We start from the raw sequence: 20,161 nt of genomic DNA on the forward strand, positions 1-20,161 counted from the left end.
CAAGCTGACATCAATCATGGACTGCACCTCTCTCACCCCCTTAACCAGCTCCTTCAGTAACAGACTGTGACACCCACAGTACAAGACAGAGCACTACCACAGGTCCTTCATTCAAACAGCAGACAGATTTATCAACAACACAGCATATCATAGCATAACATTTGTTGTCTCTGTCTCCATCACCCCCACAACAGCTAATCTGAACTATTTCTACCCTCAGGTTATAAACACATATTCTCATTACTGATAATCATATATTCAGGGGTGCCTAGTGGCTTAGTGGGTGGGGCAGGCATCCCACATACAAAGGCACTGTCCTTGCCGCAGCCTGTAGCCCCTTGCTGCATGTCATCCCCTCTCTTCCCCCCTTTACCACTTAATGTGCAACACTATAGGCTATATTTCTGTAGCTTTACAGTAAATATACGATGCACCATGTGTGTATTTTAGTTATCCTGTGCAACTTTTTACCATGGACATCCAATATCTGTATACTGAAAGGTGTAAATAGGGCTTAGAGATTTTATGTTTTTTTCTAATTAATTTTACTTCAGTTATATTTTTGTAATATTTTAATCCATTTTTTTGGCATGCTATCACTTTTTCTTTTCCCATCTCTTGCTACTGACTCTTGCGCTGCTCCCTGTTGTGGGATTTAAAGTCTTCCTTATCTTATCTTGTCTCAATCTGGAAATCCATCGGTAAAAAAAAAAAGAAATTTTTTTTTCCTCTACAATGTACATTGCAGAATCTGTTTTGAGAGATTGATCTTGTCTAAATATGTGTTATAGATTATGTGTTGTTATGCTATATTTTGTTGTGTGTAGACCCCAGGAAGAGTAGCTGTTACCTTAGTGGGGATCCAAATTAAAAATAAGAATTAACATATCTACTTTATTTCTGAACTAAGTGTGAGGATTTGAACCTTGCCAAACCATGTTTGTGTTTTAAAACTCTGTGCCCCTGAACGTCTCACTTTTGTGGCTGTTTTCTATTGGAGCAGAAGTTGAGTTAAGACACGTCAGGACTGCCACGAAACGCAACCCGGAGATTGACAGCTCTTCGACCAATCACAGGACGAGTCTGCTTCGTTATGTAGCGTGACGACACAAGAGAAGCACCAATCACAGCTCAGGATCTGGGAGGGGCTGGTCTGTTGACAGGAAGCGTACGGGGCGGAATCGCCACAACCTGTGTGCTTGTAGTTTAGCCTGACAAACAGAGGGATTCACATTCGTTCACCCGTCGGACGTGTGTGGACTTAAATTATGCGTTTAAAGACCGAGCCGGGGCAAAGATGCAATGGAGGTCAATAGTAGTTGGTCTGGTCGTATTGAGACTGTCCCTCAGCTGTGTGCTGTGGCTAGCTTTCGGACTGGGACCTAACGTTAGCTGCGGGTTCAACTTCCCACTCAGTTTCAGTTTGCACAAATTAGACTTGTTATTCAGGGACGAAAAAGGGACCGACCCGAGGGCTAACTCGTGGTCTCAGCGAATACACGGCCACAGACATGAGGAGGTGGCGACCACCTGTGCGAAGGTGGGAGAGGGGTCCCACAGGAGATCCTACCTGAGCTTCTTCGATGGCAACAAGGACGAGTACGTGCGGAGATACAGCTCCTTCCCAGATACCCTGAAAGCCAAAATGAAGGACATGGCGAAGGAAATGTTTTATTTCGGGTATGACAATTACATGAAACATGCCTTTCCCGAGGACGAGCTGAATCCCATTGACTGTGAGGGGAGGGGACCAGACGTGCAAAACCCGTGAGTCATTCAAAGCTGACTACCTGCACCTGCAGGTTAATGCTTTCTATGAAACAAGAGTGTTATTTGTTGTGCTGTCAGTGGAGTGGCACCCTGAACTGCACAGCACACCCAGGCTGCATGACAGACAGTTGCATCCTAACTGTCCTCTGCAGACTCTATTTGCATGTACTTTGTAATCATATTAGCCTGTAGTGTAATCCTACTGATGACAGTGCTGCCCGCTGCTGCTCACTGTTTCAGGCACCTTTGCATAAGACACAACACAAGGTCCAAAACTGGGATCCAGGTACCACTGAAGGAGCCTTGATGAGGGTCCAGGGGGGCTCTGTCACATTAAGGGAGTGCTGAATGTCTTCATCACATCATGCATTTGATATTTGGATAGTGAAACCTCATGGAAATATGAAATCTTATGAAGGTAGAAAAAATATAATATAAACATAATTCCATTATTAATATAGTTGCTTTAGTTGATTGTTTGGTCTATTAAATGTCAGGAAATAGTAAAAAGAAATGTCTATCTCATTTTCCCACAGCCCCAGGTAGGAAGGACTGCAACTAACAATTATTTTCAGTATTGAGTAAGGCGGCGATTATTTTCAGGATGAATCATTATAAATAAATATATGATTATAATTATATGATTCTTTATTATTATTTTATTTTATTATAAAGTATCATTATAAATAAATATGATTATAATTATATGATTCTTTATTATTATTTTATTTTATTATATTTTTATTTATTCTATTTTTTAAAATATTTTATTTGTATTTATTATATTTTAAGATATTTTATTTTATTATACTATATTTGTTTCTTATTCTTTTTTATTTTATTTATTATAATTATATCATTATGAATGAATAATTTAGTCCATATAATTTCAAAAAAAAAAATTAAAAATGCTCAAACACTTTCCTAGAGCCCAAAGTGACGACTTCACTTTGCTTTTTCTGTCCAACCAGCAGTCCAAAATCTAAAGACGCCTCATTAACGATCAAAAATGAATTAAAAAAAGCAGCAAATCCTCACATTTAAGAAGCTGGAACCAGCAAATGTTTGACAGTTTTGCCTGAAAAATGACTTAAACAATCAATCAACTACCAAAATAGTTGGCGATTCATTGTCTTTGAGTCCACCAGTCGTTGGAGCTTTATGGGTGACATCTTCAAATTACTTGTGTGCACAATCAAAACCCCATGGATAATCTGTTTTTTTTTAATTGCAAAAGTCTAAAACTGCCAGGAAATGTTCAAATTTGATAAGCTGGAGCCAGTTATTATGTGTCATTTTTGTTAAAAAATAAAAAGACTCAAAATGGCTTGAATGATTTATTGAATATTTGTCGATTAACTACTTGGTTAACCAACATCACACTCAACCAGGAATGAAAAGAGAGAAGGAAATTGAACATGCAAGAGAAGTGTTACCCAGTGTTGCATACCCAGGTCCCCAGTTTTATGTCTCGCTCAGGGGAGTAAAACGCACAGATGCTTCGTCTTTCAGTGTAGCTGAAACACCTGTGCATGTTATTCCCCTGTGCTGAACATTGAAACAGAAAGAGTAGGATTACACTACAGTATGTCAGCTATAAGATTTCCCTCCCTGTACTGTTAATTTAGACGTTTAGAGTACAAGCGTACAATGTGACACTCATGCAGTATTTGCATGAAGTGTGTAATAGACCAAAAATAAGATAACTGAGGTTAAGATATATTAGATTATTGTTTTAACAGAAGCAAATTTGACCTTACATAAAAGCAAGTCTGTATATTAATTACAGGAAAACATATTTTGTGCTCAGCCATTGTGGTATCTGACCATGCAGGTAGTTTCCAAACTCTTCTTTAGATGCAGCAGGACAGAGAGGTTTTCAGTTAAAATATGAATCTGTGTTTTTATTGTTTTATTTTATTGCTGTGTACAGTGTCCTTGAGTGTTCTGAAAGGCGCTTATAAATAAAATGTATTATTATTATTATGTGAATGATGAAATAAATCCTCATTATCTGCAGCTGTGATGTCAGCAATGTTACCCATCAACATTCTTTTCAGTCACTTGATGGAAATGTGCAACATTTTTGAGTAGAAATGAAATTGCCCTGCCACATGAGAGACACAGAGTTACAACAAAATAATGATGCCTGTGCTGGAGCTAGAATAATATATCAATATTAGATCATCAGAACATTTATCATCAGTTATTTTGATGATTTGCTTTCCAAACAAAAATGCCCAACATTTAATGAATAGAGAACATAATCATTAGATAAACTGATAATGAAGATAATTGTTAGTTGCAGTCTTAGCCTGTTTGTGAGGGGAATAACCACCTATTGTCTTCACATCAGCTGTGGCTGTTGCTTTAATAGTCTCTCAGGAGTCCTGAAGTGTTTGCGGTGTGATGTCAGATAATTCAGGAAGGAAACCCTCTACTCATGATGCTAATTACAATTTACATATATTTTAAATGTGGTGTTTCTGTTCTTCTCTCCATCCCATCTGCTAAGATAAGATTTTGCCCTCACTGCACAATGTTGTTGGATTTAAAAGGTGCGATTTCACTTGTCTGACACCAAGTCTTTTTCACTGCTTTAACTTCAGGTCGAACATCAACATAAATGACGTTTTGGGGAACTACTCCCTTACACTGATTGACACCTTAGACACCCTACTGGTAAGTTATACTCAGTTACTGTGTCTTTATGTCGCATAATGTCCTGCAAACTCAGCAGAGTTTAGAAACTTCTCTAAGAGTTAAAAAGAAAAGAATCTGTGCAGAATTTATTAAAACATGTTACCCACTGTAAGATTAGAAAGCAACTTGATCCATTTTGTGAGGTAGAAAATGTTGTTTTTTCTCCTCATGACTTTAACAGCACCTGTTTTGCAAAAGCAGCGTTTTGTACTGTATGCAGTGGCACAGTGGCAAAGTGGAACAGTGGTTAGCATTTCCTGTGTTGTAAGTTGGGTGTTTTCTGCCAAACTTAACACTTCCTGTGACATGGAGTCAGGTGGAGCAGAGTTTCTCAACTGCCTGTGTCAGTCCAGGGTGTCTCCTGAGACACCAAAATCACTTCTGCACACAAACGAACACGCACCAGACTATTTTGTGAAGTTGTAACTGGATGGCTTCAGAGCTTCTTTACAATAGTTTCTATCTATAATGGGAAGAATATAATTTGAGTCAAATACATGGAAGCCTCTCAGTGTAAATGCCAAATGAGCTTGTTGATAGAGTAAACTGTGGTTACGTAATGTGGTGTTTCTCTGCAGGTGCTCGGCAATGTGACAGAGTTCCAGAGAGCTGTCAAGCTGGTTATAGATACTGTATCTTTTGACAAGGACTCCACTGTGCAAGTTTTCGAGGCAAACATCAGGTACAAATGTCGCTACACAAGAAGAACTTTACATGAGTGATATTTTGGGCGACATTCTCTAAATTTCTGAATTATTTAAAATATGGAACATTTCAATACACAAATTATGTGAGACTTTCTCAAAAACCCTTAAACTGCTTTACTGAATGTGCTTTTACTTTCTTTATGCACTCAGTAAACTTATACTTTGGCCTCGCCCTGTCATGATAGCTACATTACTGACTTATCGAGGTCGCCATAAATTATTGTCATGTTCATATATTGTGCGGTAATGCTGTTGTGTTAACTTGCATTTTTTTGTCGTTGTTGTTTCACATTTATGAAGATTGTCGCTAATATTTTAGCCAACATGATCCTGCAATAAACTGCAGGGTTTTCCCGACTGTTGTAAGAGTTGGACGTTTTTTTTCCGCAGTGTCCAAACTGAGCGAACCATGTGAAGTAAAGATAACATCAAGGCTCATAGTTTTTGATTACCAATTCAAGTGTCTGTGCTTTTAAAATGTGTAATTGCATTGAAATGCTATTACAGTATCATTATATCAGTAGTAAACATAAAAAAAGATCTTAAAACGACAATAATATCGTTTATGGTAAATATTTCTGGGACATTATATCGTCCAGCAAAAGCAGTTTTTATGACAGGCCTATTGTCACATGAATAGAATTGCTTCAAATATCTACACTCTAAAAACACTTCAAATAAACTCATCAAAGTTTAATTGCAAAACCCAAAATCTTGATTGTGATCATTTTATGATTAGGTGTGTAGCCCTAACCTAATTGGACTTTTTAATTGTTTCTGAATTAATAAATAATGCTGGCCAAAGATGACAGTTTCAAATTGACGGGCTGTTTCCATGAGGTCCATAGTAATAAACAGTTTGACATGTGACATGTTTGACATTTTTTTTTTTGCCCGATTTTTTTCACAATCAGTCTCTGTGTTGAACCCCAGATGAATATTTCTCTCATCTTTTGAAGGATCCTGGGAAGCCTTATCTCATCTCACATCCTGCTGACAGACCCAAAACATCCATTCGGCAAGGTCAGCTTTGACGGTTACGATAATGAGCTGCTTCACTTGGCTCATGACTTGGCTGTCCGCTTACTGCCGGCCTTTGAGAACACCAGCACAGGCATTCCTTACCCCAGGGTGAGTGAGACTGTTAGAATTAGAGGTTCACTATACAAGAGTCCTGCTAAAATACAGACAAGGGTTTCAAACTGTCATAGCTCTGCTTAAAGTAGTTATGGAAGTTGCATGACTTAGCATCTTTATTGATTTGTACCTGAAATGCAGGTGAACCTAAAGACTGGAGTTCCTGCTGATAGCATCAATGAGACGTGTACCGCAGGAGCCGGGTCCCTGCTGGTGGAGTTTGGGATTTTGAGCCGCTTGATTGGAGATTCCACATTTGAGTGGGTGGCCAGACGAGCTGTCAGAGCTCTGTGGAACTTGAGGAGCAACGAAACCGGTCTGTTAGGTAAGTAAAGCTGTGTAGCTTTACCACGTGTAAGAAGATTTCTAGGGTGAACTGTCCCTTCAAGTCCACAACATATAAACGCAATACCGACAATCATCATAGCATTTAAAGCATTTTTCTCTGATACCTGTTTCTCCCTCTCCAGGGAATGTAGTAAACATCCAAACAGGCCAGTGGGTGGGCAAGCAGAGTGGTCTTGGAGCCGGTATGGACTCCTTCTATGAGTATTTGCTGAAATCGTACATCCTTTTTGGTGAGAAGGAGGACTACAGGATGTTCCAAGCTGCTTACGAGAGCATTCAGAACCACATGAGGAGAGGGTGAGTCCCACACTGAAAGAATGTGACACAGTGCGTGCACTCTGGGTGTTTTGGTGGCTTTAGGGAGCTTCACATGAAGCTGCACCTGAAACAGGGAAACTGTTGCAGCTATGTAAACCAATCTCTCTCCGGGATTGGCCAATAAAAGAGGAATTAAAACTGCCGACGTGTTTAACAGTATTGTGTTTCTTATGGAGGGATGTGGAAAGCTAGCTGAGACTTGAGGATGTCATGAGATGTCTGGTGGAACATCTGCACTCACATGTAGTCACACAGGAACGCAACACTTTGTTTCACCTTAGCAACTGCTGATAAATAGCCTTCAAGTAAGAGACAAGACCTTCAGCTGGTCAGTGTCAAACAGCAGGAGAATGTCAGGAGCACTGTGGCTGCTTTTATATGAAAATATACAAACATATAATTAGGATTATGATATAAATAGAGCAAACATACTCAGACTTTGGCTTTGTTCACATTACAAGCAAATGTGGCCTAAACATTTTTTTTGTTCTCATGTGACACAGATATCATTTCTAGTAGTAGTGAGTAGTGTGGACACAGAAATATGACTTTTATTTTCAATCTGATCAGGGCCACTTTCATGTGTGGTCTTAAATCTTATACATATATCTGATCATCTGAGAAATATCTCCACATTAGGTCACTTCTGTCCTTTTAATAACACAGAGAAAATCATACATGCTCTTATATCCTCCTTCCTTGGTTACCTTAATGCCTTGTTCACCTGCCGAAACAATCGCTTTACACACCAGCGCCAAATTGTTCAAAATTCAGCAGCTAGACTTCCAGAATGTTCCTCACACATCACACCTATTTTTGCCTCCCTGCGCTGGCTTCCAGTCTCTTTCAGAATCCATTTTAAAGTACTTTTAATCACATGTAAGGCCCTCAATGATCTGGCATAGGAGTATATAATCAAATCAAATCCAAATCTTTAATTGACTTTAATTGTCATCTCAGGAAACATACAACAGTAATGCAGGTAAAACGAAACAGTATTCATGAGGGGTCGTTCCAACACTGAATTTAAAATAGACATCAGTAAAATATAAGAAACCCCTAACTGTACAGCAGTAAATCACAAACTAAAAGCCCAGTATGACACTTGCACATCACACATCAGCTGTGACCATATAACTGAGCTTCTCAAACTGTAACATCCAAACAGGCCCCTCAAGTCTGCTAGTCTGGGTCTTCTAACTGTTCCAGAGTCCAGGTTAAAGAAAAAGGGCGATCAAGCCTTTTCATTTCTCACGTCTCAGCTTTGGAACAGCCTCCCATTGAGCATCAGATCAGCTGACTCCATTCACATCTTTAAAGCTCATCGGAAAACTTACTTTTACATATTGGCCTTCCCTGAAAGTTGATAAGACTTATTGTGTGTATGGGAGTGTGTGTATTTGCAGCCATGTGTATATGTATGCATGCTTACAGGTATATATGTTGGTATAGGCATATGTATATGCTTATGTTTTATTAGTTTCATTTTTGTTTTGTATTTTCCTTACCTTTGTGCTTTCAGCTCGAGAAGTGCACTACAAATACAGTTATTATTATCATTATCACCATGCAGCTGCTGTCAGAACAGTCATATTGGAATTTATGTGTTTTTTAAACAACAGATTTCACTGTGCATGTGCAGATAGTGTGAGAGCAGTCTGTTGAAACTGAAGAACGTTGCTAGACACTTTCTGATGGGGACAGTCTTGTTGTTAGGCACCGACAGGGATCTTGGAATGTAGTCCTGAGCATTGCTTAAGTTTTGGAGTAATGGTTTCTGTGTGAAATCTTCCACATCGCAGCCCCACTTCTATTGCACGCACACCTCTCTCCCTCTTTTCTAACCCTCATCCTCAACATATGACAGATTGACCTCAGCAGCAAATCATTCGTAAAATGAACACTTGTACCGCTATGTCATTAATTTCTTCCCAAATGCCTGTCTTGCAAACGTGATCTTTCTTGTTGTCGTTCCAAAGTGCATGTGTATGATGTTATTGGTTGCATATGAGATGTTTCAGGGCAGAGATCCATTCACACTGATGTCAGATATGGGTGAAATGTGAATGTGAACAGTCCAGGCAAAGGGAAAAAATTAGACATTGAGCATTAAGTCCTGTAGTGTGAACATGTATTTAGTCATATGACATATTGTGAACCCTCTTCTGTCTCTGTGTTTTTCCAGGAGAGAGTCGTGTAATGAAGGGGAGGGTGACCCGCCTCTCTATGTTAATGTGAACATGTTCAGCGGTGAGATAATGAACACCTGGATTGACTCCCTCCAGGCCTTCTTCCCTGGGCTGCAGGTCAGATTATGTGCATGTTGTGACAGATTTAAAATACGAGTGTAAAATATGTGTTCAACTAAAGTGGGGTGTTGTGCACTAGGTGCTGAATGGGGATGTAGATAATGCAATTTGCCTGCACGCCTTCTACTATGCCATCTGGAAGCGCTTTGGGGCTCTGCCAGAGAGATACAACTGGCAGCTCCAGGCTCCTGATGTGCTCTTCTACCCCTTAAGGCCAGAGCTGGTGGAGTCAACCTATCTGCTGTACCAGGTACCGACCTGCTAACACAACATGGCTGCTGGTGGTTCGTTATCTTTTACTCAAGAGTTACTTTTCTTCCCACAGGCGACCAAAAATCCTTTCTATTTGCATGTTGGAATGGATATTCTTCAGAGCCTTGAGAAAAATGCCAAAGTCAGGTGAGGAACATGTGAAATATACTTTTTATTGAAAGGTTCACAGAGCTTTGATGTCCCTACTCTAAACTCATCTGTGTCACTTGCAGATGTGGGTACGCCACTCTCCACCATGTCGTGGACAAATCCAAAGAGGATCGCATGGAGAGCTTCTTCCTCAGTGAGACATGCAAATATCTTTACCTGGTAAGTTACAGCCTTAGCACGTCAGATATAAAGTTATGTTACATATGTGAATGTGAAAGAATGCTGTATGTGTGGGTTTTTTGGTGTGTCATGTTCAGTGTCATGGACTGGCCAGAAAACAGGGTAGTAATCAGTAGAAAGCAGCTTGGAGCCCTGTGACAACTTCATGGAGGTTACTTCCTTTTATATATCTCTTACTTATTTAGCCTCTCTTTCAAATGATGTTTAAGTGCTGCTTGGGCGGAGATGGATGGTATTTTGTTGTGACGCGTCATTGCTTCTTGCTGGTAAACAGGCTAAAATTAGCGCACACAGCAGGGTGTTTCCATCAATGCAGATTAGAGCTGGAGCTAATAAATACCTGTGACTACTGCAGAGGCATTTGACCTGGGTGTGACTGCTGAATGTAACCTTTCCTGTTACATTAAAAAGTCAGATGTTAGACACATATATTAATCAGAAAAAGACACATATTATGCACACACACTGTTGCTAATACACTTTTAAACATGCAAATCATTCATTGAGTGAATTGTAGAAGGGCCCCTGCATCTTCCCAATCCACTGTGCTGCTTCCTCTTTGAGTAAAATCACTGCAGTTGGAAAGTGATTTATCAGTGGCTGCCATACATACGTATATGATGCTGCTCTCATTTCCCTTTTTGGAACTGAGTCTTTCCATGGGGAATACCCTGAAGATTTCTTTGTACCAATTGTGTTGCCAATAGATGTTTTTTTCTTGGATCCAATTTAAAAAAATATGCATTTTCTTGCAAGGCAGAGAAGTTTATTCAGTAACTTAGATTTTTAAGAATCTAAGACTCTTGCTTTGGAGGGCAGTCCCAATAAAAACTGCAAGGATCTTTACAGATAATACATTTCAGAATCGTACTCAGCTCTTTGATTTACATGAGCAGAGCACAAGTTTGATAAAATCTGGGATGTTCTGTGTTGTCTATGTCGTGTCTGATAATGCATTTCCTAACATCTATTACACAGAAGGAAATGAGAGGCTGATACGTTATTCCCACCTATCCCACAATTTCCTATAGCAGACTGTTCAAGCTGAGCAAAGTGTTCACTGTAACCTAATTTCACTCCATTATCATGTTGTAAATCACTGCTGAAATGAATGTTTAGTTTTCACAGATTAAGTGATGGATTTTTTTTTTCAATCACTGCATTCACTCTTAGGAGCTCAGTTATTTTTCCAAGAACTTAATGTTGCATTCTCAAATTACTTTTTTCAAGCAGCAGCTGCAAACCCAGACATATTTCATTTACAATGACATAAAACAGATAAAAGCAGCAAACTGATTGTTAGTGTCTCTTAGAAACATCATTAGATCCCCTTTAAATGTCGTCACATTATTAATATGTCAAGATACTCAATCAAAAATATAATCTCATCTGATTTTGTCAGTGTCACACAGCCATTGTCAGAATACAATTCAGACTAGGGATGTACGCGATTGGTTGACTGGATGCATCCTTTGCTCGTTGCCACCAGAAATACTAGTCTGAAAAACTTGTTATTAAAATGATCATTATTTTATGTCATTTTGTTTCCTCAATGAAAATGCCTTTTTAATAATCAGGCACGTTTCCTAAAGATTAATTCTCTTAAATAATATTATTTTAAATAAATGTTATTGTTAGCTTTTAGTTAGTGAGTTGTTGTTTTGTTATGTAGGATAATGCAGAGTGTTCATAAACCACTGCGCAAAGTGCCACACATTTCAGCTTTATTTAAAATACGATTTGAAAAAAGTAATTTCGAATGGCTCATATAGGCAATATATTTTTATTTATACTTTAAATTGTGCTCAATTTTGACTTTTCTGAGTGTTTTTCTCACTTTTAGGACTAGTAGACTATTTTAATAATAATAATAATACATTTTATTTATAGAGTGCTTTTCATGGTACTCAAAGACACTTTGCATTAGTTAAAACAATTATAAAATAGAACACATAAAATACACACATCATTCACACATTTAAAGACATTTTGAAAAGATAAGTTTTGATGAGTGATGTGAACTGGAAGAGGTCAGTGCAGTCTTAAATTTGTTTTGGGGAACTTCCATCTAAATGTCAGAGAAATCAGTCATTAGGCACATTCCCAATTCAGAACCACTTTTGGCTCAACTCTCTCCACACTGTCATATACACAAAAAATGTCTCTTGCATTGCAGCTGTTTGATGAGGACAACCCACTTCACAAATCCGATAACAAGTACATCTTCACGACAGAGGGCCACGTTGTGCCTATAGATGAGCGTTTCAGGGAGAAACAGTGGAATGACTTGTCTCCTTGTGAAGAGGGAGTGCTGGCAGCACGAGAGCCAAACAACAGGCCACCACCGAGCAACGACAGCAACGTAAGGCTTTCGTCCTTGCTCACTGTTCACCATTTTCATGTGCTACTTACAGCGTGATAATATTTCTCAAAATCGATTTTCTTAAAATTCACTTACATCGCCTTCATATACATTCTTTGTGCCTTTTCTCTCTCTCACAGTGTGACAGGATTCCTGAGGAGCGACGGTACACTCTGCCATTAAAGAGCGTCTACATGAGGCAGATCGATCACATGGTGGGACTTTTCTGAGTAAGAGGATGCATGTGGTGATATTGACATGAACAACAGACCTTCAGTACACACACCCCTCAGGTGCAGATGTGGATCCACTGTCGGTCAAAATCCTTGTCCCGTCTGCTCTGCTGCTCAGGATCCAGACAGGAAACTGACACTAAAGGAAACCTGAGAAAGCAGCTTGATTGCTTGCTGTATTAATTAAACGTGTGTGTGGCTGTTTTCGCTCTTTGATGGGTGAGCATGTGGTCAACTAAGGTGAACAACTTTTCCTCTGGAAAACGAGTAGTTGTGCTCCAGTACTTATTGCCCGGTGACAAATTGAGACTGTGTGAGTGGATTTTAGAATCGCTGGTGTGTTTCTGTCTGTTAAGGTGTTGGTTCAGGTGTGAGTGTACCAATGTGTGTTTTTTGTGTGTATGCTTATTTGAAATTACAGCTGAGCTGTGAATCATATTGTGTTTATGGGAACAGTGCCATCTAGCCACACATATGTACAATGTATTGCCTATAAAAACACTTGCCTCTGTATAAACATGATGATTAGTGCCTCTCTGCAGTTGATTCACTCGACTAGATCAGTGCTTTTAAACAAGGGCTCCATATTAACAGTTGATGACAGTGAGACAGAGGCTCAGGCTCTCGCTGTTTTAAAGTGCCTTTATTTTTTCTCGGTCTTTCTGGAAACTGTACAGTGCATATTAGCTGTGGATAACATAGTCAAGTATTTGTTTCTTTTGAGGCCACTGTCAATATTGCACAATAGATGTCATTCCATGTGTATGTACAGTTTTACACTGATCATGACATTGAGCTCCTGTTTTTTTTTTAGACATAACGAAACAAGCCATAAAGTATATTTTTTTAATGTCAATGAGCAAAAACGTTTGTTTTCCATCATTTTTCTGTCTGACGTATTTAATACACAGACTCTCCTGCGTAGTTTATTCTTGTTAAGAGTTGATGGAAGTTGCCATTTGCAGTTTCTTTTCTGTTTCTCTGTCACATACTTGCACATCATCATACCTATTATTGTCATGTGGTGAGAACTCAGGGTTTAAAAGAAAAACAAATATCAATTAATTCTTTCATAAAAAAATAAAACTTTCTTAAAATGTTGCCTACAATGTCTTAGGATAGTCTTAGGTATTTATATTGCAAATCTTCCAACTTGGTTATGTGCGGTCAAAGAATAACCACACTGAACTTAAGTACAGTCGTACTGTGAATACACGTTATTGTTCCACACAGACACAAACTGTGTGTGGTGTCTCCTTGACTGTGATGTTGGATTCATGTACAGTTTAACCGAGGTGTCTCCTCTTTTTACCAAACATCCCAAGTGTCTGTAAAGCTCAGCAGAGCTTCAGGCTGCACGGCTCCATGACATCACAGCATCGGCATCTTCTTTGGCTTCGGGAGACAGCTGTTCGTATTCTCAAGTGTTGTCTGAACTGCTTTAGGCCATAGAAATGATAACTCTGAGTTTTCAAATTGGCTGACATCACTTCAGCGCTTTGTCTCAGATTATCTTTGAAGAAATTGTATTACATTTTGGGAAATATGCTTGTTCACTTGATGCTGAGAGTTAAAGATTGATATTACTTGAAGCCATTTCCCAAATATGAGTGCAGCAGATCACAAATGTTTGTCACTCGAAAATTGCAGTCCTGCAGGACCCTTGCGTGCTTATAAAGTGGTCAGGAGTATGGTGTTAGTTTTGATGAGTTCAAAACATCCCAATTAATTCGCTAGAAATCGATCTCATATTGCAAATTTGGTGACATTGGCTGCATATAGTAAACATAAAGCTACCAACAGCAGCTGATTAGGTTAGTTTAGCACAAAGACAGAAAATAGGGGTACAGCTAGCTGAAATTGAACAAGATGTAACCTCTTAATGTGAACTGTAGAGATGCTCGTAGGTAAATTTTGTACATGGGCAGAGCCAGGCTAGCTGTTTACCTCTGTCCGCTGTCTTTGTGCTAAGCTATGCTAACTGGCTTCTAGCTGTAGCTTCGTATTTCCCCTTCAGGCATAAGAGTGGTATCGATCTCCTTGTCTATCTTTTGGCAAGACAGCAATTTCCCGAAATGTTGAACTGTTCCTTTAATCAGTCTGAAATTACTGGTAAAGGCTGTTAAATTCTCAACATGAGTGGTTTCATAATGCCAGAAATGGAACGTGAAATATCCTGTGAAATTAATAAATGACATATTATGAACAAGACAGGAGCTGTGTTGGTTTTTATTTGTGAAAAATGGGAAAGTACTCAGTTTTCTACAGAAGCTTTAATAGGTTTACTCAAGGTTTACAATCATGGGTTTCTGTACAGGATAGTTGGCTCAATGGCCCGTGGATTCAGTGAACTTTTACACAAGGGCTTTTCAATTGAAGTATATTACATCTATCACTCAGCAGCGTTACAGATCCACATGGTATCACCACACTTCATAAACTGTCCAATAGAAAACACTTTAAATATTTACACTGGCCCTTTTTAACTATTGCAAAAAGTTACATTTTCTAATGCTTAACTTAAAAGTTCTGTTTGTTACCTCTTTGACTTGCGGCTTAATTTGTGCTGTAGAGTTCTTGTACATAAATGCCATTTCTAGTGACGAGTTCTTTTTATTACACATTTTCAATAAAAGTTGAAGTGCGTCTGCAGGTGGTGAGGCCCCCTTGTTTGCTTCATAGCTGTACACTGACCAGTTACTGGAGCAAATATACATTATTAGCCTGACATCTATTCACATTAGTGAATGTGAGAAGAAATCACGTTATGCTGACAAAGCTTTTGATGTCTTACCTATAGATTGCATAGCCCTCCAAACGAGAAGTTAGCTCGACTAAAATTCAACTCATCTGAAATCTGCACAGGATTTTCTGACTGAGGAGCTGTCTCCTGGTCTCAGGTGACCCGAAGTATTTTGTCAAAGCTACAACTTATTTTTGAACACAACAAACTGATATTTAATTCTTGCGTTCGCCGGTGTGAGGACGGCTGTTTGAGGGGACGGTTTTCATCTTCAGTCCTCAGCTTGAATTGAGAGGGGATTTTTGGAATGTGACAGGGCTACAACATCACCCTGCAAGAGACAGAAAACAAGTCTTATTAGCTGGTTGAATTTGAGTCATCATTACAATACTGTGCAAACTTCACTCACCTTAATCGGGTTTCTCAGCATGGCTCTTAGAAGAGACCACAATCTTTGAGGTTTTCTTTGATGATAATGTCGGTTACGGCGTCAAACACAAACTTGACGTTCTCTGTGTCTGTGGCACAGGTCATGTGAGAGTAGATTTCTTTGACATCTCTGCGCAAGTTCAGGTCCAAGAACTGTACTTTGATGTAGTTACCAGCATCCTCATAAGTGTTGGGGCCTTAACCAAAAAAATATCAAAGAAAAGGTTGTTTTTTTAATCAACATGTCACTTTTTAAAGTCTTCAAATGTGCTGCAGTTTGTGTGCTCTGATAAACCTCACCATCGTATTCAGGGAAGCACATGCTGAGATGAGCTTTCTTGATCTTCTCAAGGAACACGTCTTTCTTGTTGAGGAAGAGTACAATGGAGGTGGTGGCGAAGTAGCGGTGGTTGCAGATACTGTTGAACAAGTGCAGACTCTCATGCATTCGGTTCTGAAATAAAGGATTTGTGTATTTTATGAAGTCCCAAAGAAAGGCCTTTTAAATGAACCAACTGTTGATTGTCCAAAAAAGATGAGACGCAAATAGTATAAGCATGAAATATCACTGAAATCATACCACTTCATCGTCCTCCACCAGCACCATGTCGTAGGCGCTCAAAGCAGCAATGAAGATGATACAGGTCACACCTTCGAAACAATGGATCCACTTCTTCCTCTCGGACCTCTGGCCACCCACATCAAACATTCTGCATGGAAACAGAAGCACATTATCGTCATGATTGAGATTCAGTACAGTGGGAGCATTGATGATAAGTTATTGGTCCCATCTCTCTTGAGAAATACCGTAGAATAAAATTCTATTTTCTTCTTCAAACCACGGGTATGTAACATTTGTACAGTTGATGCGTATGACATAGTTCTGATTACATCTGTAAGAGCTGAGTTTCTTATCAGGACCACAGTTCAAGACCAACATAAGTAGGTATTTTTTAAGAAGTAGGGACATTTCCAGCTGTGATTATAGTGAAAAAACTGAGTACTTTTAATGAGAGGTCAGGACATTTCCAGCCTTGTTTGTGGCAACAAAATCAGGTATTTTTTAACAAAAGGTCGGGACATTTTTAGCCGTGTTTGTGGCATCAAAATCAATTTTTTTTAAACAAAAGCTCAGGACATTTCCAGCTGTGCTTGTTATGTCAAAATTGGGTATTTCTTAATGACAGGTCAGGACATTTCCAGCCTTGTTTGTGGCAACAAAATCAGGTATTTTTTAACAAAAGGTCGGGACATTTTTAGCCGTGTTTGTGGCATCAAAATCAATTTTTTTTAAACAAAAGCTCAGGACATTTCCAGCTGTGCTTGTTATGTCAAAATTGGGTATTTCTTAATGACAGGTCAGGACATTTCCAGCCTTGTTGGTGGCAACAAAATCAGGTATTTTTTTAACAAAAGTTCGGGACATTTTTAGCCGTGTTTGTGGCATCAAAATCAATTTTTTTAAACAAAAGCTGAGGACATTTCCAGCTGTGATTGTTATGTCAAAATCAGGTATTTCTTAATGAGAGGTCAGGACATGTCCAGCCTTGTTTCTGGCAACAAAATTGGGTATTTTTTTAACAAAAGGTTGGGACATTTTTAGCTGTGTTTGTGGCATCAAAATCTATTTTTTCAAACAAAAGCTCAGTACATTTCCAGCTGTGCTTGTTGTGTCACAATCAAGCATTTTTAGTGAGAGGTTGGGACATTTCCAGCTGTGTTTGTGGCGACCAAACTGGGTATTTTAAGCCAAAACATGATGTTTCCTAACCCTAACTAAATGGTTTTTGTGCCTAAACCCTAACAACAAGTGAACCACAGCACATTCACAACATAAATTGAAAACTGAAATGTAAAGAACCACAAAGGTTCATAATATCTGCTACATAAGAAACGTACAAATTTAGAATATCCATTGTTTGCAGAAGTGTGCAACACCACCATTTATACCGGCGACTGGGTCACTGATTCACCTGAAGTGGAGATCTTTGAAGGAAAACTGGGTCTCGATGATACCAGTGGTCTTCACTCTTGATCGCAGCACATCCTGCTCAGTGGGCACATAGCCTGGTTGGATCAGTCGCTCCAAGTCATTCAAGTAGCTGAGGGAAAATCAAATTCATTTAATGACAAACACTAATGTGACTATTTTAATTCTTAGTTCGGGTAATTTCTTACTATCCAGCAGAGTCGTTGAGTTGGTACTCCGAGGCCCTGTCAAAGCACGCCTGGATGCCAGAGTCCTTCCACAGGCGCAAAATGATGTCTGACATCTCCTTGGGCATGGTGCCCTCCTCAATGGTGTCTGCAAGATGCATGAGTTTACGGGCATCATCCTGCAGGGTGGATTTAAGAGGACAGGGACACATACGATCCATGTTTAATAGTCTGCTGGAAACCTAAAATCAATTCATGCAAAACACATTAAAATCAACATCTCAGGTGTCACCTGCTGATCAGTGTGTCCGTAGTTAATATTGAGTGTGTTCATGGCCTTCACGATGGCCATGATGGACTGCAGGGTGTTGCTGTAGATGATGACAATGAACTCCAAGCACTCTTCAAGTGAGTAACCATCTTTGTGGATAATTCTGATGAGAGACACAGCATTAATTTGTGATTTACAGTCAGTCAAAGAGGAAAATAGTTGAAATATCAAATATCTTACTTCATCTGTTTGACGATAGTGCTTTTGCCTGATTCTCCAGCACCTGTATGAAAGTAGAAAAAAGATGTTTGTATTCCAAACTTTATTTCAAAGTTTTCCACATTTATGAGGATTTTAAAAGAATATGACTTCTTCTGATTCATAGTGTTTGTGCTTTAATTTATGTTTTGGGTTTCATGCATGTGAGCGGAAAATGACATTAACTGCAGGTAATGGCTTTCATCAGACAGAGGATCACAGCAGGTCATAATACTTCTTACTTCAGGTCTAATCGCATTCAAAGCTGATGTCAGAAAGAACTTTCCCCATCCCTGACCCACAATGTCATGAGGAGACGATTAATCTGAGTGTGAAACAATATCTATAATAACCTTAGAGACATTATAGAAAATTATATACCGAGCTGCATCTGTATAATCTTGGAAACGCTTTTGCTTTTAAATCCAACATTGGTCTATACAGATTTCGTTGGCCCTTAAATTAAAAAATATTTAATGTAACTTGAAAATTTGTGCTAAATTTTTCATCCCAATCAGCTACTTACATTGTGCATGTTATGTATTTAGGTTATTGTATTTGACAGCCACAGGTCCTAGTGTATCTATGTCCTTCAGGGATAAGCCCTTTGTGATGGAGGACCTGCTGTTTTAGGATTAACAAGGGATTGGGTTGAGTGATTATCAAAGGGTCTGAACAATTCAATGACACGTGTTATTAAGCCTTTACTCAAACATGTTGCTTGTCTTAATCACAGTTAATATAAATGAACACGCTTTTAAATTATGTAATCAAAAGATTATTTAGATTAATTTCGTCCGTCCTTAACAAACTCCAGTCAATAAGATCTGTCTGTGTTGATAACTTAGAAATAAGGTGACATGTACGAATGATTTAATCAAACTTTTTATAAGAGATAAAGTAATGCACCAGCTATAATTATGTCTCAGATATGGCTTGTGGGATTTAAGGTAAAAAATAGCCGCACCATGGAGCCTTATGGGGCCCTTAATTATGTGTCACCATGGTGATGAAGTTTCCTGTTATTTAGTGTCTTTACCTAGCAGCAGCAGCTTGACAGTTCTCGCATCCTTGTCGGCATCCTCCTTCAGCTTCTTCTCCAGCTCTCTGGAGTGCTTCTCCTCTGCGCTCGCTCCAGCCCCCATCCTACTTCTCCCGGCTTGGGCCCCTCTGCTCAAAAGCCAAGTGTCAGGAAAATGGAAGTAGGTCCTAGCCGATCACCTGCTCTCTGACTAACCGTGCAGCTGATGCGTCAACCGCCTGCAGCAAACACTGGAGAATGTTGGAGTATTTTCCTGTCTTAGGAGAGGATTTCGGGCATCCTCTGCCCACCTGACCGAGGCGGGCCAATGGAGCACAAGGACAGGAGCGTTTTAGGGCAGAGCCAAAGGTGTGAGGAGAGGCAGACATACATCAGTGTAGGAGAGATCTAACCTTTAGGGGGACTTTGCTGTGCTCAGCGGAAGATGAACATCGGCTCAAGTGCTTATCTCTCTATGCTGTTCTTAGGGTGCCTTTAAAAGAGAAGCATGCAAAGCTGAATAACTTGGTGCTGAGCACTGAGTGTGCCTATAGCTGTTACCACAAACTAGATTCATCTCACATCCGGACCAGAATGAAAAATACACCAGATGTGAGAGTAAGTGTGATCTTGAATGTATCATGTTTGCAAAACGGTCAACTAGACGTAAAACATCACAGTCTCTACTCCACACAGTACAACAATCACAGCAAATGGGCCAACTGAAATAAATAACCACACCACTCATGTCTCACGCAGAAACATGAAGAAACACAGACTGACATTTCTTCT

At 39.3% G+C, this 20,161-nt stretch overlaps 2 protein-coding genes across 2 annotated transcripts; one reads left to right on the top strand and one right to left on the bottom strand.

The window, feature by feature from the left end:
- Positions 1-1,159: 1,159 nt before the first annotated feature.
- edem1 (ER degradation enhancer, mannosidase alpha-like 1) lies at positions 1,160-14,699 on the top strand. The gene is made up of 12 exons (XM_049576533.1): positions 1,160-1,767; positions 4,380-4,452; positions 5,052-5,155; positions 6,140-6,311; positions 6,459-6,642; positions 6,788-6,962; positions 9,169-9,289; positions 9,372-9,542; positions 9,618-9,691; positions 9,778-9,874; positions 12,072-12,257; positions 12,398-14,699. Exons 1-12 carry the CDS (start codon positions 1,298-1,300, stop codon positions 12,485-12,487), a joined length of 1,917 nt encoding a protein of 638 aa, XP_049432490.1. The 5' UTR covers positions 1,160-1,297; the 3' UTR covers positions 12,488-14,699.
- A 45-nt stretch (positions 14,700-14,744) lies between these two features.
- On the bottom strand, positions 14,745-19,608 carry gnat1 (guanine nucleotide binding protein (G protein), alpha transducing activity polypeptide 1). Its single transcript, XM_049576545.1, has 9 exons — positions 19,388-19,608; positions 18,331-18,373; positions 18,112-18,253; positions 17,841-17,998; positions 17,636-17,764; positions 16,243-16,372; positions 15,963-16,116; positions 15,643-15,859; positions 14,745-15,564 (listed from the first exon to the last, which is right to left on the bottom strand). The coding sequence occupies exons 1-8, from the start codon at positions 19,491-19,493 to the stop codon at positions 15,669-15,671; spliced, it is 1,053 nt and encodes a 350-aa protein (XP_049432502.1). The 5' UTR covers positions 19,494-19,608; the 3' UTR covers positions 14,745-15,564; positions 15,643-15,668.
- Positions 19,609-20,161: the final 553 nt, after the last annotated feature.

This window comes from Epinephelus fuscoguttatus, linkage group LG1, assembly GCF_011397635.1.
Source record: "Epinephelus fuscoguttatus linkage group LG1, E.fuscoguttatus.final_Chr_v1".
In the NCBI taxonomy this organism is placed as follows: Eukaryota; Metazoa; Chordata; class Actinopteri; order Perciformes; family Serranidae; genus Epinephelus; species Epinephelus fuscoguttatus.

Bases quoted from the DNA above. Each gene is read 5' to 3' on its own strand.
- edem1 (XM_049576533.1), top strand. From the start codon at position 1,298: ATGCAATGGAGGTCAATAGTAGTTGGTCTGGTCGTATTGAGACTGTCC. The intron at 4,453-5,051 runs GTAAGTTATACT...GTTTCTCTGCAG, and splicing joins ACACCTTAGACACCCTACTG to GTGCTCGGCAATGTGACAGA. The intron at 9,875-12,071 runs GTAAGTTACAGC...CTTGCATTGCAG, and splicing joins CATGCAAATATCTTTACCTG to CTGTTTGATGAGGACAACCC.
- gnat1 (XM_049576545.1), bottom strand. From the start codon at position 19,493: ATGGGGGCTGGAGCGAGCGCAGAGGAGAAGCACTCCAGAGAGCTGGAG. The intron at 16,117-16,242 runs GTATGATTTCAG...CCTTTATTTCAG, and splicing joins TGGTGGAGGACGATGAAGTG to AACCGAATGCATGAGAGTCT. The intron at 15,860-15,962 runs GTGAGGTTTATC...TTTTTGGTTAAG, and splicing joins GTGCTTCCCTGAATACGATG to GCCCCAACACTTATGAGGAT.